This window comes from Meriones unguiculatus, chromosome 17 (assembly GCF_030254825.1).
Source record: "Meriones unguiculatus strain TT.TT164.6M chromosome 17, Bangor_MerUng_6.1, whole genome shotgun sequence".
Taxonomy (NCBI): domain Eukaryota; kingdom Metazoa; phylum Chordata; class Mammalia; order Rodentia; family Muridae; genus Meriones; species Meriones unguiculatus.
Window position 1 is genome coordinate 41,591,092 of NC_083364.1, and position 13,597 is coordinate 41,604,688.

The following is a 13,597-nucleotide window of genomic DNA, read 5'->3' on the forward strand; positions in this document are numbered from 1 at the left end:
AAGAAAAAAGAAAAACAACAACAATAACAACAAAACAAAAGTATCTCAGCCAAGCATAGTAGCAAATGCCTATAATTCTAATAGTCTCAGCAGGACAGAAAGATGAAGAAGGAAGAGGAGGAGGAGCAGGAGGAAGAAGATGGCCATTTAAAGAACTATAAGAGCCTGGCATGATGGCTTGTGCTTATAATTCTAGCACTCCGGATGCTGAGGCAGGAGGATTGCTGGGAGTTCTAGGCCAGCACTGACTATCTCAAAAATAAAGAAAAATAAGGGGCATAGGAGAAGAAGAGGAAGGGAGGGAAGGGAGATTGGGAGGGGATGAGGGAGGAAGCTACAGCTGGGATACAAAGTGAATAAACTGTAATAAATAAATAAATAAATATATTTTAAAATGATAAATAAAAATTAAAATAAGGACTGGAGAGATGGCTCAAGGTTAAGAGCAATGTCTGTGTTCAATTCCCAGCAACCATGTGGTGGCTCACAATGATACTTGGGGTCCAAGTATTCAAACATACAAGCCTATGGGGACCATTCTCATTTAAACCACCACAGCCTCCCCATCATTTAAGAGTTATCAGTGTGCGTGTGTACACCATGGTGAAGGTGTGAGGTCAGAGGACAACTCTCAAGCCTTGTTTTTCTCCTTCCACACGTGGGTTCTGGGTATCAAACTCAGGTTGTCAGGCTTTTTGGCAAGTACTTTTTTTTTTCTAAACCTGCTGAGCCATCTCCTCAGCCCCCGAATACTTTATTTCATAGGTAAGATGTGGCTAGACCCATGAACCACATGTAAAAAACAATTAGTTCTTTAAATTTGTTGAAAATGTGGGTTGTTTTCTTTTGTTCTTTGACAGTAGATAATTCTATCCTGAGCAGTATTTATAAATCTATATATTATTCAGATAGGCAGAATAGGTATTAAAATGTTCATATTGCTGAAAATGTATGCGGTAATATCCTAGGAGGTATGAATGCTACACATGTACACAATACGTGGGAATACCAAAATCAAATTTGTGCCTACAGAGAATTTAGAGTTAGTAGAGAAAATGAGTGCTGGTCCCAAGATCATTTATACTTTAAAGTAATGTATAAATGCTACTGGTTTCAGTATAGGAAAAAGCACATATGAACTGGAAATCTAGAGCCTAGAGCAAGAGTTGGAGGAGGTGTTCTACACCGGGGAAAAAAAAAGAAATATTACAGTTAGTGAATTTTATGCTTGAGACACTAAAACATGAGAGCCAGAGTTCAGAGAGGGGAAGTAAGGGTGCAGAATGCAGACGGATGGTTGAATGTGTGTGGGGGGGAGTGTAGGATAAATTAACATTCATTAGTAAGCATGGGTCATATCAGTCATGAGGTACTGTTTGGGTCACATTCCACAAAAGTGTAAAGTATTTGGTTTAGTTAGAGAAACTCTCTTGGTGAGAAGACGCAAAAGGAAAAAGTGATTCCCTAACACTGTTTCATATTATGCTTGGAATTCAAAACATGAAAAGCAATTTTTTTCTTCTAACTCTAGAAAGGCATCTGGAGATTAAAAATCATTCATTAAAAGCATATGAATCACTTATGTCATCACATCAAGTACATAGTTACATTAAAAGCACATAACTGACCAGGCATGGTGGCACATGCAAGGAGTACTGGCATTTGGGTGGCTGACTCAGGGGAGTAGCCAGAAGTAATAATAAAAACAAAGCTAGCAGGTAGAGAAGTGGCCCAGTGGTTAAGAACTATCATTGCTCTGCCAGTGAGCCAGCCATCAGTTTCTGGCATCAACATGGAAGAAGTGTACTTAGCTCACAAATTTGTGACTCTAGCCCCAGGGCATCTAATGCCATCTTCTGGTCTCCACAAGTACACATACATATGGCATATACACATACGAATAAATCAAATCTTTAAAAAAAAACAATAATAGCAAAATTAGCTTTAAAAAAGTGTTGCAGTAAAAATAGTCTCTTTATCGCCTGCACCCCAACCCCTCCTCCCTCCAAGAAAAAACAACGAACTCTTCCTGGGTGTCTTACGTAGGGCTTCTATTGCAGTGCTATAACACCATGACCAAAAGCAACTTGGTGAGGGAAAGGTTATTTCATCTTACTCTTCCAGGTCATGGCCCATCACACAAGGAAGGCAGAGCAGGAACCCGGAGGCAGGAACAGAAGCAGAAGACATGGAGGGGTGTTGCTTATTGGCATGCTCCTCCTGGCTTACCAGTTTGTTTTCTTGTACATCCCAGGGCAACCTGCCCAAGAGTAGCACCACCTATACTGGCCTGGCTCTCCCACATCCCACTGGCTTGCCCATAGGCCAATCTGGTGATGACATTTTTCTCAATTGAAGTTCCCTCTTCCCAAATGACTCTAGCTTGTATCGAGTTGGTACACTGCGATTGCTGATAAAGTGATTTTATTAAATTAAAACTATGCCAGGCATTGTGGTACATGCCTGTAATCCCAGCAGTCAGAGACAGAGGAGGATCAGACCTTTAAGAGTAGCTTGATCTATATGTGTGACCCTCTCCGCGCCCCCCCCCAAAACACCAAAAAAAAAAAAAAAATTAATCTGGGGCTGTTGAAACGGCTTACTGGGTAAAGGTGTGTGCTGCCTGCTGAGTTCATTTCCAAGGATCCATCCGCGGAAGGAAAGAATCAATTGCCACAAGTTGTCCTTCACACATGCAAAAGGAATAAGACATAGTTTATCCTGGAGCCATGGCCCTACGTACATGGATTGAGCTTATCCCATATACCATGTGCCAATGCAGTAATCATTTCAGGAAGTTTTTATAGTTACAAATCAAACAGAAAAAATCATGTATCTAGGCTTTTTTTTTTTAATACATTGGTGGAACTATCAGGTTCTACATTGGTCGGTGACATTGGTAGGTCACAGCAAAGCTAAGAAATCTCTGCTACAGGTTTTAGTTGTTATCTGCTAATATTCTTAGCTTTTGGGTTGGTGGAAGTTCATGCTCTGCTAATATAGCCTAAAAAGTTTCAAATGATAGTCACAAAAATGGTAGATTAGCTGGGCGTCGTGGTGCCTGCCTTTAATCCCAGCACTGGGGAGGTAGAGTCAGGCAGATCGCTGTGAGATCGAGGTCTACAAAGTGAGCTGGGGACAGCTGAGGCTACACAGAGAAACCCTGTCTAGAAAAACAAAGAGAGAGAGAGAGAGAGAGAGAGAGAGAGAGAGAGAGAAAGAAAGAAAGAGAAAGAAAGAGAAAGAAAGAAAGAAAGAAAGAAAGAAAGAAAGAAAGAAAGAAAATGGTAGGTTAGACACAGAGGTCGGCAATAAATATTCATTAAAGGGCTAAAGATATTAGTTTCTGTCCTATTGCTGCGTTTAAAAACAAAACAAAACAAAACACCATGGCTGAGGCAACTTACAGGAGAAAAAATTTATTTGGGCTTATGATTCCAGAGGGTTAGAGTTCATGATGGTGGAGCAAGGAAATAGTAGCAGGGTCAGGGAGCTGAGCCAAGGGCTCTCATCTTTTGTTCTGTTGTGTTTTTGACTCACATCTTGAACTGCAAATATGAAGCAAAGAAAACAAACAAGAAATGGTGGATGTCTTTAAACGCTCAAAGTCTGCCTCTATGACACACTTCCTGCAACAAGGCCACACTTCCTAAGCCTTCCTAAACAATGCCTCCAACTGAGACCAAGTATTCAAATACCTGAGATTATGAGAGACATTCCTCAATTAATGGACCACAATAGCTTCAGATAATTTGGCTTGACAAAATTTTGTCTAGTCATAAACTTCTAATCAATCAATCAGCTTATTAGACTGTTTAACATATGTGTGGCTTAAGAAAGGAAGGAAGGAAGGAAGGAAGGAAGAATGCTCTATAGTATATAATTGTGTATACTCAGGCTAGCCTCAAAATTTGAGAGAATCCTGCTGCCTGAGACTCTCAGCAGGGGTTACTCACATGGACCACCATGGCTCATCACCTTCATAGTTTTGATATTAGCCATTCTTTTACAGCAAGGTAAATTCATATTGCTTGCTAGTCAGATGGTGATGGTACACACCTTTAATCCCAGCACTGGGGAGGCTGAGGCAGGCAGATCTTTGTGAGTTTGAAGACAGCCTGGTCTTCAGAGCAAGTTCTAGGACAGCCAGGGTTGTTACACTGAAAAACCCTGTTTCAAAAAAAAAAAAAAAAAAAAAAGGAATGGGTAGAAGGTAGCAGATTTATTCAAGGCCAAACTGGAGAAAAAAAATTAAGACCCCTCTCTCGCTCAAGCCTCTATTTCCTAAGGCTTGGAGAGTAGAAGGACTTTTATGAGACGGGATTACAGGGAGTTCCCAAGATGGACAGGGGCTTTTTTCTTTAGATCACCATCTACTTTTCTTCTTGAAAGTGGAAGTTGAATCAACTCCCTGAAGTCAGTACCTGCTATTTACATATATATTTTTGACACAGGCGTCTCAGAGCACTCCCCCCAGCCTTAGCACCCCAGTGGGGAGATTACTGGCTGTACCGCCATGCCTTACTTTGCCTCCCCCCACCCCCAGATTAAAACAGTTCATGAAGAGAACAGAGAGTCATTTGCAGAAACTATCATGTGAAAAGGATGGGACTTAGGGAAAAAGTTGGAAGGAGAGCCCCAGACTAAGATCTCCTAGTCACCTTACACCCCAATTCCCCTCCTCCAAAATAACCAACTTAGTAATTTTCTCAACCCTTTACTCCATCCTTTCACATTTCCATTTGTGTTGTTAGTCCTTCCAGGGATGAAGTCATTGCTGTGGCTCCTTTGTGATGAGGAGGGATGGAGCTGGGTTGTTTTTGTATGGAAGACCTTGACATAATATGTGCATGAATGTACAAGCAGGAACATCTCAGTGGACTCTGACCTCTTGCAGCTAGTCAATGAAGCCTAAGGGAGGGCATCCCTTCAGCAAAAAGACTGGAGAGGGACATATAGTGAAAAGAAGAAAAGGGGTTTCCTGGCCCATCAAGCCACAGTGTCTATCTTGTTTCATTGGTAGGTCACTTTCGGGCAAACCTGTTTTGATTCTGGCTTCGAGAGGGTTCTTTCAGCAAGTTATTTGGTTTCAGTTCTTAAGTTTCTTCTATAAAATGGGAATCCTGGTGCAATTTATCAAAGCGTTTGCAGTTTTTTATTTTATTTTATTTCATTTTATTTTAAGATAGGGTCTTCTGTAACCGAGGCTGGCTTGGAACTCACTATGCGGCGGAGGATGATCTTGAACTCTTGACCTTCCTGCCTCCACTTCTCAAGGGCTGAGATTACTGGCATGGGCTGCCACCTCTTGCAGTTCTTGTTTCTTTTTCAGTGCTGGGGATCTTAATTTTGATCCTCACTTATATTAAGGAAGTGCCCTACCACTACATCTCCATCCTGGCTGTGACATTCCAATGAAATATCTAGTCCATGTCTGGCACAACAGTTTCTAATAAAGTTTAGCTAATCCTCCAGCTGATGTCTCATTTTTATTTTTTATTTTTTTTGAGATTTTCCCCCCTGAAATTTACTTCTTCATTAACATAGAAAGTTACCGGTTTCCTTATGACATCGTCACACATTCTTAGTTTTGTTTGTTCCCTCATGGTCCTGCACGACTTTCCTGACAGAACCTTTCCTCCTTCAGTTTCCCCTTTACCACATACCGTATTATCCTCCTCACCCACTGCTTCCTCAAAGCTTTATTCCCCATTCCCTGGTTCCCTTTCTAGTTCCCTGTTCTACCCACACTCCTTCCTACACAAATACACATATATAAAAGAATCAAGATACACAGCTAGGGAGAGGCTCAGTATATAAAGTACTTGCTATGCCAGTATGGGGTCTGGGATTTAAAGTTCCCAGAACCTATGCAAAGCTGGATGAGGTATTATGCATCTGTAATCCTATCGAGCCTGTGGCACGATGGGAGGCAGGGACATGAGAACCCCCAGAAGCTCAAGGGCCAGACAGCCTCGTAGAAGAAACAGCCAAAAACAAGGGATCCTGTCTCAGACAAAGTGAAAAGCAAAAACCAATACCCTAGGAGGTCTTATGACCTCCATGCTTGTGGCTTGGCATTCATATGCCCACACTCACCCCCACCCCCCATATGCACACATCATATACACAAACATAAAAAATTAATACGCATATGAGCAGGAACATGCAGCACTTCTCTTTTCAAACCTATTACCTCACTTAATGTAATATTTTCCTGTTCCATCTTTGTTGTTTTGTTTGTTTCTGTGTAGCCCTGTACTCACTTTGTAGAGTAGGCTGGTCTCAAACTCACGGAGATCCTTTGCTTCTGCCTCCTCAACTACCAGGATTAGAGGCCTGCACCACCACTGCCCAGCTCCGTAATTTTTCTTTACAGCTTAAGAAATTCCATTTCATGATCCACTCATCTGAAGATGGGCATATAGACTGACTCAATTTCCTTGCTATTGTGAATGCAGCAGCAGTAAACATGGATGTACGAACGTACAAATCTTTGGGTATATGCCCAGGACTGGTACAACCGGGTCCTACGGTAGTTTAGTGCTTTTGTTTTAATTTTCAGAACCCTCCCTGCCGATTTCCACAGTGGTTGCACCTGTTCATACCTCCACCAGCAGCGAATGAGGATCCCACCCCTCCCTCCCTCCTAGACTAGCCAGCATTTTTTTTTCCTCTTGATGATAGCTATTCTGATTGAGGTGAGATGGAATCCTAAAGTAGTTTTAATTGGCGTTCCCCCGAGAGGCAAAGGTGTGGAACACTTTAAAAAGTACTTATTGGCCATTTTGCTTTCAGACAGGGCCTGGCTATGTAGCTCCAGTTGGCCTGAAATTCACTTCACTACCTAAGACCAGTGTTGCCTCAAACTGAACGGTTTGTCTCTGTCCGTTGAGCACGAGGATTGTTTTTTTCTTTGGCAGTTTTATGGGTTGTTTTTTTTTTTTTTAATTTGCTCTCTCTCTCTTTCTGCCATTTCTCGGCCAGCATGGTCTACAAAGCTGATTCCCTGTCTTGAAAAACAAAATAGAAACAAAGAAATAAAGAAAAACAAATAAAAACAAACAAACCAAACCCCCAATAGTTATGTAGCACCGGCTTGCAATGTAGTCGACGATAACGTTGAATACGTGATCTTCCGGCCTCTAACAACAAACCAGGCTTCATTTTGATACTATTTCATCAAACTACTAGTCATCTTTTCCTGGTGGGGTGAAGGCTGGTGAATGAACTCAGCATGTTATGCTGTACCATTGAATCCTCCTTATCTTTTTAATCTATCAGTTTCTGTACACCGGAAAACAGCTTACTCATCTTTGGAGTCTCAGCTAAAACGCCAAGTCTCCGAGAACCTTTTCCCAGTATTGACACTAGCACCACCTCAGTTCGTTACCTTGCGTAACGTCGCTTGCCCTCGGGTGCACTTCTAACCGTGCATTTATTGTTACTGACAGTATTGCTGCGCCTTGTTGCTTTGTTCTCTTTTTTTTCACTAGACTGAACTTTCTAGAACTCGGTGTTTATATCTAGCAATTATCTAGTTCATTCCTTAACATACAGACCGTGCCAGGGGGAGGGCTGGAGTCTGAGGTGGCTCCGTTGGCTAAAGAGTGCTGTGACCTTAGGCGGCGTCTCCGAATCTCCCTCCCGAGGTGAGGGTATTCAGACACTAACTGACCAAAGCCAAGGAGGTTTAAAAAAGCTAAACAAAACAAAACACACAAAAAAGCCAAGCAGCCCACAAATCCCGCAAGCGGCGCGTGGGCCGGAAAGTCCAGCCAGCCACTCCAAGGAGGGTGGGAGCGCCTCACTGCGCAGGTGCGCCGGGAGGATGGCGAGTCGGCTTCGCTGGCTGCAAGTCTGTTTCCGGGGGCCAGCTCGACGCGCAGCTGACGTCATCGCTGTGCGCTGCCACGTCTCAGCTCCTGGGCGATGGAGGCAGAGGATGAGCGGTGATGGGGTCGGGCTCTGCTTCTGGCTTTAGCTCTGGCTCTGGCACGGACTCCCGGTCTGGGTCTGGTAACCTAGAGACCCGACACGTTTTTTCGACTCTCTAATGGGGTCCTGCCTGCCTCCCGGCAACTGTTTTGGAGAGCTTCGAAGAAGAGAGGGAGTTCGGGTGCCCGGGGTCGGGTCTGTGAAGCCGCCTCCTCCTCCCAGGAATCCCGCTCCGTGGCCGGCCTGTTCCATGCGTGAGTTTTTCTTAACCTGCTTTGTCGTCCCGCTGTCCCCGGCGTGCTTTGGCTCTTTTCGGTCGCCAGGCTGGGACCACTTTGTGATTCTTTCTCGGGAGCTAGTCTATTCAAGTCTGGTTTCTCGCCATCCACTTTTACCCTATCCCACTCTCCTGCATCCCAGCTCTTCCTTTCTCTTTAATTGGGCAAAGATCAGCTGCCTTTGCCTTTAACAGTTCGGATTCTTTGTCTCACCTGACGTTTGTTGTTAGTCTGTAGTTGAAGGAAAACGTTGGATCCCTCTGCCATAGTATCGTTTCGAAAATGTTTTTCCCCCCCAACGTGTAGTTTTCAGAGTATTTTTAGTTGTATTTAGGAAATATTTGGTATATATTGGCAGAACCGTACTTGCCTAAATTGAAGAAAATATAGTGTGTTGTAGTCCCATCCCCTCATTGAAGATCTTTGTCGCCTTTTAATCTTGCAATTTCATTAATTTCTTAGTGGTTTTACAGTAGCTTTTCTGAAGCGGGCAACCATTTGAAAGAAATGAAAGAAACTCTGGTTAAATGACTTGGTCAAGGTCAGATAATATATGACACGTCTTAGCCAGATCCCTTAATAACAATCTGTTATTTTGGACAGTGATAAGTTTCCTGTGTTTCAGGTACTTTAACATCAAATTAGAAATGAGTAAGTTGTGGTGTTTCTTGTAAACTTCCACCTGATCACACTATCTTCTATTTAACAAAAAGTCAGCAACAGAAGACACAAATTGTGAGTTGCCTAATTCTGAACAAAGCTTAGATCAGAATTTAAGCCTTTGACCTTACCCCAAGGTCCAAGCTGTATGCACGAATGGGAGCATTTGTTTGAAAATTCAGTCTGAATTTTACAAGGTCTGCTCACTTAATTTTAATGTTTGCTTGTTACACTGACTTCCTTAAAAACAAGCTACCTGATATTTAGGTTTTTTTTTTTCTTTTTTATTATTCAGAGTTGGAATAAGTTGACAGCCATTAGCCTGGGTTGCAGCTGCAGGTGGCACTGGAAACTGACTGGTTCCTGGACATGCCCAGTAGGAGGAGGGGTCCTAGTCGGCAGCACCTAAGCCGTTCAGCTTTACCTTCTATGCAGACGTTGGTTGGTGGCAGCTGTGGCAATGGAACAGGCTTGAGGAACAGGTAAAGAAAATAAAGTCTGTGCACAATAATTTGCATAACTTGTGACAGCTTATTGTCAGTAAGACTAATATAAAAGTAATTCTACTCAAATATTTGCTTGTCAAACTTTGTTCTTGTCGCTGAAGTAGAAATCCTGCTTTTGAAGACTGAAAGCTTAGTGTTTCAGAGTACTTTGCCAGAAGAATGATGTTAACACAAGGGCCACAAAGTGGAAGCATCTGATCCTTTTATTTACTTATTTTTTACTTAAAAAAATGTGTGTGTGTGTGTGTGTGTGTGTGTGTGTGTATGGGTGTTTTCCCTGCATGTATGCCTGTATACCACTTGCATGCCAAAACGTTGTTGGATCCCCTAGAGCTGGAGCTCAGGTGGTTGTGAGCCAGCGTGTGTATTCTGGGAACCAAACCTCGGTCGTCTGGAAGAGCAGCCAATGCTCTTAACTGTGGAGCCCTCTCTCTATTTCCCAACCCCCTTTTAAAACAATTACCCATTGAGTACACTTTGTGCTGTTCATATACTTCTGGTCATGGGGCCATTTACTGAAATGTGATTGCCTTACCAGGAGCCACATTCTTTCAAGAAAAGCGACTTACCCCAAGAAGCCATCAGCTCCTTGTTCATAGCTCCTCGGTTAGAGGTGGGGGCTCAGAAGCCCTTTCTCCCTCCTTACCCCCCCCCATTTTAGTATTAAAAATTATTCTAGCAAAAAGTTGTTTGATATTAATAATAACTGTCAACTGCAGCCTAAACATGTTTAGAATTGTGCCATGATCTATAGGATACTAGAATTTGATGTGTGTGTGCATGTACGTGTGAATGCACGAGCACATATGTGTAGGCCAGAGGACAGACTGAGGTGCCACTTCTTAGGCACTCATCACCTTGACTTTTTGAGACACGGCCTCTCAGTGGCCAAAAAGTCACCAGATAGGCTAGGCTGGCTGGCTCTTGAGCTCCAGGGATCTATCTGTCTTCTCAGTGCTGGAATTACAAGGGTATATGCCACTGTGCCCAGTTTTTGTAGTTTTGTTTTGTTTCAGAATCTTGTACATGAGCATTGTATCTGCATCACCCTCAACTCCAAATCCTTCTGTGTCCTCCCAGTTTGTGGTCTCTTTATTATTGTTAGGTGTGTATACATATGTGTCTATGTATTTACAACCTACTGAGTCTATTTGGTGTTGCTAGTATATACATGTGTTTAGAGCTGACCTCTCATCCTGTGCAGGAGTTCATTCCTGGAGGCAGCTAATTCTCCCTTTCTCAGCAGTCATGATCACCTGCAGCTCTTCATCTATGGTTGGACCATATGGAATTTCTTCTGTCCATGACGGCATGCCAGCTCCTGTTGACACTATGCTTGTTATGTTCTGGCATCCATAACTCTTGAGGTTTCACAGCTTTATTTATTTATTTATTTATCTATCTATCTATCTATCTATCTATCTATGTATCTATTTATTTATTTTCTGTCATGCCAAGGGGACACTGTCTGCTAACAAGTATTCTATAGGCTTTTTTTTTTTTTTTTTTTAATCTGAGAAAGGCATTCTCTGTATAGCCCTGGCTGTCCTGGATTCACTCTGTAGTCCTGGCCTTGAATTCACAGGGATCCACCTGCCTCTCCCTAAGTGCTGGGATTACAGGCATGTACCACCAGGCTCTGTGGATGTTTTTCTGCCTGCTCTAATATTTTTTCCTGAGCCTGAAGTGTAGGGTTAAGTTGGAAATGGAGCAGTTGGAGTTGGCACCTCCCTGTCTGTAACTGCATATGACCAATTGTGGATCTCTGTAATAGTCTCCATCTGTTGCAAAAAGAAGCTTCTTTGATGAAGGATGAGAGCCACATTTATCTGTGGGTGTAAAGGTAAATATTTAGAATGTGGTTAGAAAATAGTGGTTTAGAGACATGACAGTAGTAGGTTCTCTTCTCAGGTCTGTAACTTCTCTGGCCATGGATAGTTGGTTATGTTTACAGTACCAGGAATGAATCCCCTCTTATTGGGTGGGCTTTAAGTACAGTTAGACAGTTATTGGCTACCTCCAAGATACAGGGTCACTGTTTTACCATTGGGGCTATCTTACTGGTTCAGTCATTGTGGATCATGTGGCTCATAGCTGGGTAAGATTGCTTCTCTCCATTGGCAGCTGGCATAGCACTTTCTTTGACTATGAGGACTAATCCTCAAGGGGAAGGTTTCCAGGTCAGTTTCAGCTCTATTCCTCTAAGTTCTGTGTCTGAAGTGTGTGGTGTCATCAACAAGAGAGTCTTACCTTCAAGTTCTGGAAGGCAGCTGCAGTAGTCCATTTTGTCTGGGAGACTTTTGTAGTCCTCTGACCAACAATTCGAAGAGAGGTTTCTGATGCTTGGCATTGGGGTTTTTGTTAGATAGTCAGTGGCTCTTAGGGGCAGCAGCCTCACCCTGTGTGGAGTAACCCCATTATTAAAACACACACACAAGTAAAAGTGTACTTAGCATGTTCTTTTCTAAGCTACCCGCCCAGCCCAGGATGAGGGAGTTTTGTTTTTTGTTTTTGTTTTTCTTCTGATCGTACCCAGGGCAACTTATGTCTCTGCAGGCTTGATCATGTAACAGTGCAGCGATAGTTTTACCTAGTGATGCATTTGGTCAAGATAATTTTTGCCTGAATATTTTTATTTAATCCCTGAAAAGTGTTTTTTTTTTTTTCTTGTTTGATTTTAGTTTCCAGAGTTATGAGTCAGTACTGCTTCTGTCTCTCAGGCTTCCCTGATACACTTGAGAGTTTGTGTGGAGGATCTAGCAGAGGGGCACAGTTGACCTTGACCTAACATTGGTCCTCTTCCACTCCTGTGTGGTCATTCTCTTTGACTGGGTGCACAGCTTTGGAGCTGTGAGTCTAGAAGGATGCACATGTAGCCACCTGAGTCAGCCCTGTTGATTGGCTTTGTGGATTCCTCTAGCTTAGTGTTCTCAGAGCTGCTCCATGGGCTTCTTTCTGGTCTGCTCTAGATGGCTTAGAATGAAAAGGTGATCAGGAAATCCTGGCAGTCGTCAGATGTTTACTGGTCTTCTCATTGTGACTGACTTTTAATGTTTTAATTACTGGAATGTTGAAAATACATTCCAGTAATTAAAGAAATTTACATTTAAGGATCAGGAAAGGAAGCTAAAGCTTAGCTTTGGTGGTGCACACCTGTCTTCCACAGTACACGGGAGGCTGGGGGTGGAAGGATCTAGAGCACAAGGCCAGCCTTGGCTACATGTTCAGACCCACTCTCCAACAAACAAAAGTGAGTAGAGCTGAAGCTTCATTCCTAGGTAGTTCTGCTTACATGTGAAGTCTGTAAAGGGAGGAAAGAGGAACATGAGAAAATGCTACATCGTTATGATCATTAGAGACAGAGTCTTACCATGAATCCGTGGCTGGCCAAGAAAAAACTATAAACCACACTGGTCTTAGATTTGGTCTGCCTGTGTCCGCCTCCTGAGTACAGGGGTTAAAGGCATGTGTCACCAAGCCTGGCAGTGTTGATAGTTCCAACTGACTTTGGCAGTGTATAGCCTGTTTTGAAACTTATTTATTTATTCATTCATTCAATCATTTATTTATTTTGAGGAGGGAGTTTTGATATATTTTCTTCTTCTTTACTGTACTGCTTTCAAGGTTTCAGTCATCTTTGTTTTGATCTACCATTCTCTAGCCTTCTTTTTTAATATATGTAATTTTGGGAATTTTAGATAAGAGATGGAAGAATGTGTTTTTCAGTAGTGCTAAAATTACAGGTGTGCACTTGCACTTCTATGCCTAGATTAAAAACTTCTTTTTCCAGACTAATCTCTTGAAATAAACATATCACAAAGTATCAATCATAGTCACAACGATTTTTAAGTAAGCTACCTTTCATTTTACTACTATCTACTTATTATTTTTCCCCAAGACAGGGTTTTCTGTGTAGCCTTGGCTGTCTGGACTCACTTTGTAGACCAGGCTGGCCTTGAACTCAGAGAGATCCACTTGCTTCTGCCTCCCTGAGTGCTGTACCTGTCATTTTAATCTATTGAAACACATGTTCTTGCTGGCTAGAGAGATGGCTCAGTGGTTAAGAGCACTGGCTGTACTTCCAGAGGTCCTGAGTTCAATTCCCAGCAATTACATGGTGGTTCATATAATGGGATCAGGTGTCCTTTTCTGTCATATAGGTGTATATGCAGATAGAACAGTCATATGTATAGATACATAAATCTTTAAGAAAAA

The 13,597-nt window shown here is 42.5% G+C and overlaps 1 protein-coding gene and 1 long non-coding RNA gene across 3 annotated transcripts in view; one reads left to right on the top strand and one right to left on the bottom strand.

Moving 5' to 3' along the window:
• Positions 1–2,589: 2,589 nt before the first annotated feature.
• On the bottom strand, positions 2,590–7,791 carry LOC132648555 (uncharacterized). Of its 2 annotated transcripts, none has more exons than XR_009586971.1 (3): positions 7,563–7,791; positions 3,408–3,548; positions 2,590–2,685 (listed from the first exon to the last, which is right to left on the bottom strand). It is a non-coding gene; the product is annotated as an uncharacterized LOC132648555 (long non-coding RNA). The 2 variants fall into 2 exon arrangements; XR_009586972.1 differs by lacking the exon at positions 7,563–7,791 and adding an exon at positions 4,060–4,162.
• Positions 7,792–7,897: 106 nt separating this feature from the next.
• Positions 7,898–13,597, top strand: part of Tmem39a (transmembrane protein 39A) — a 30,016-nt gene continuing 24,316 nt past the window's right edge. Inside the window, exons 1-2 of the mRNA XM_021648594.2 lie at positions 7,898–8,192; positions 9,172–9,358. Coding sequence (XP_021504269.2) covers positions 9,246–9,358 — 113 coding nt within the window. The 5' untranslated portion in view covers positions 7,898–8,192; positions 9,172–9,245. The remainder of the gene's footprint in view (positions 8,193–9,171; positions 9,359–13,597) is intronic.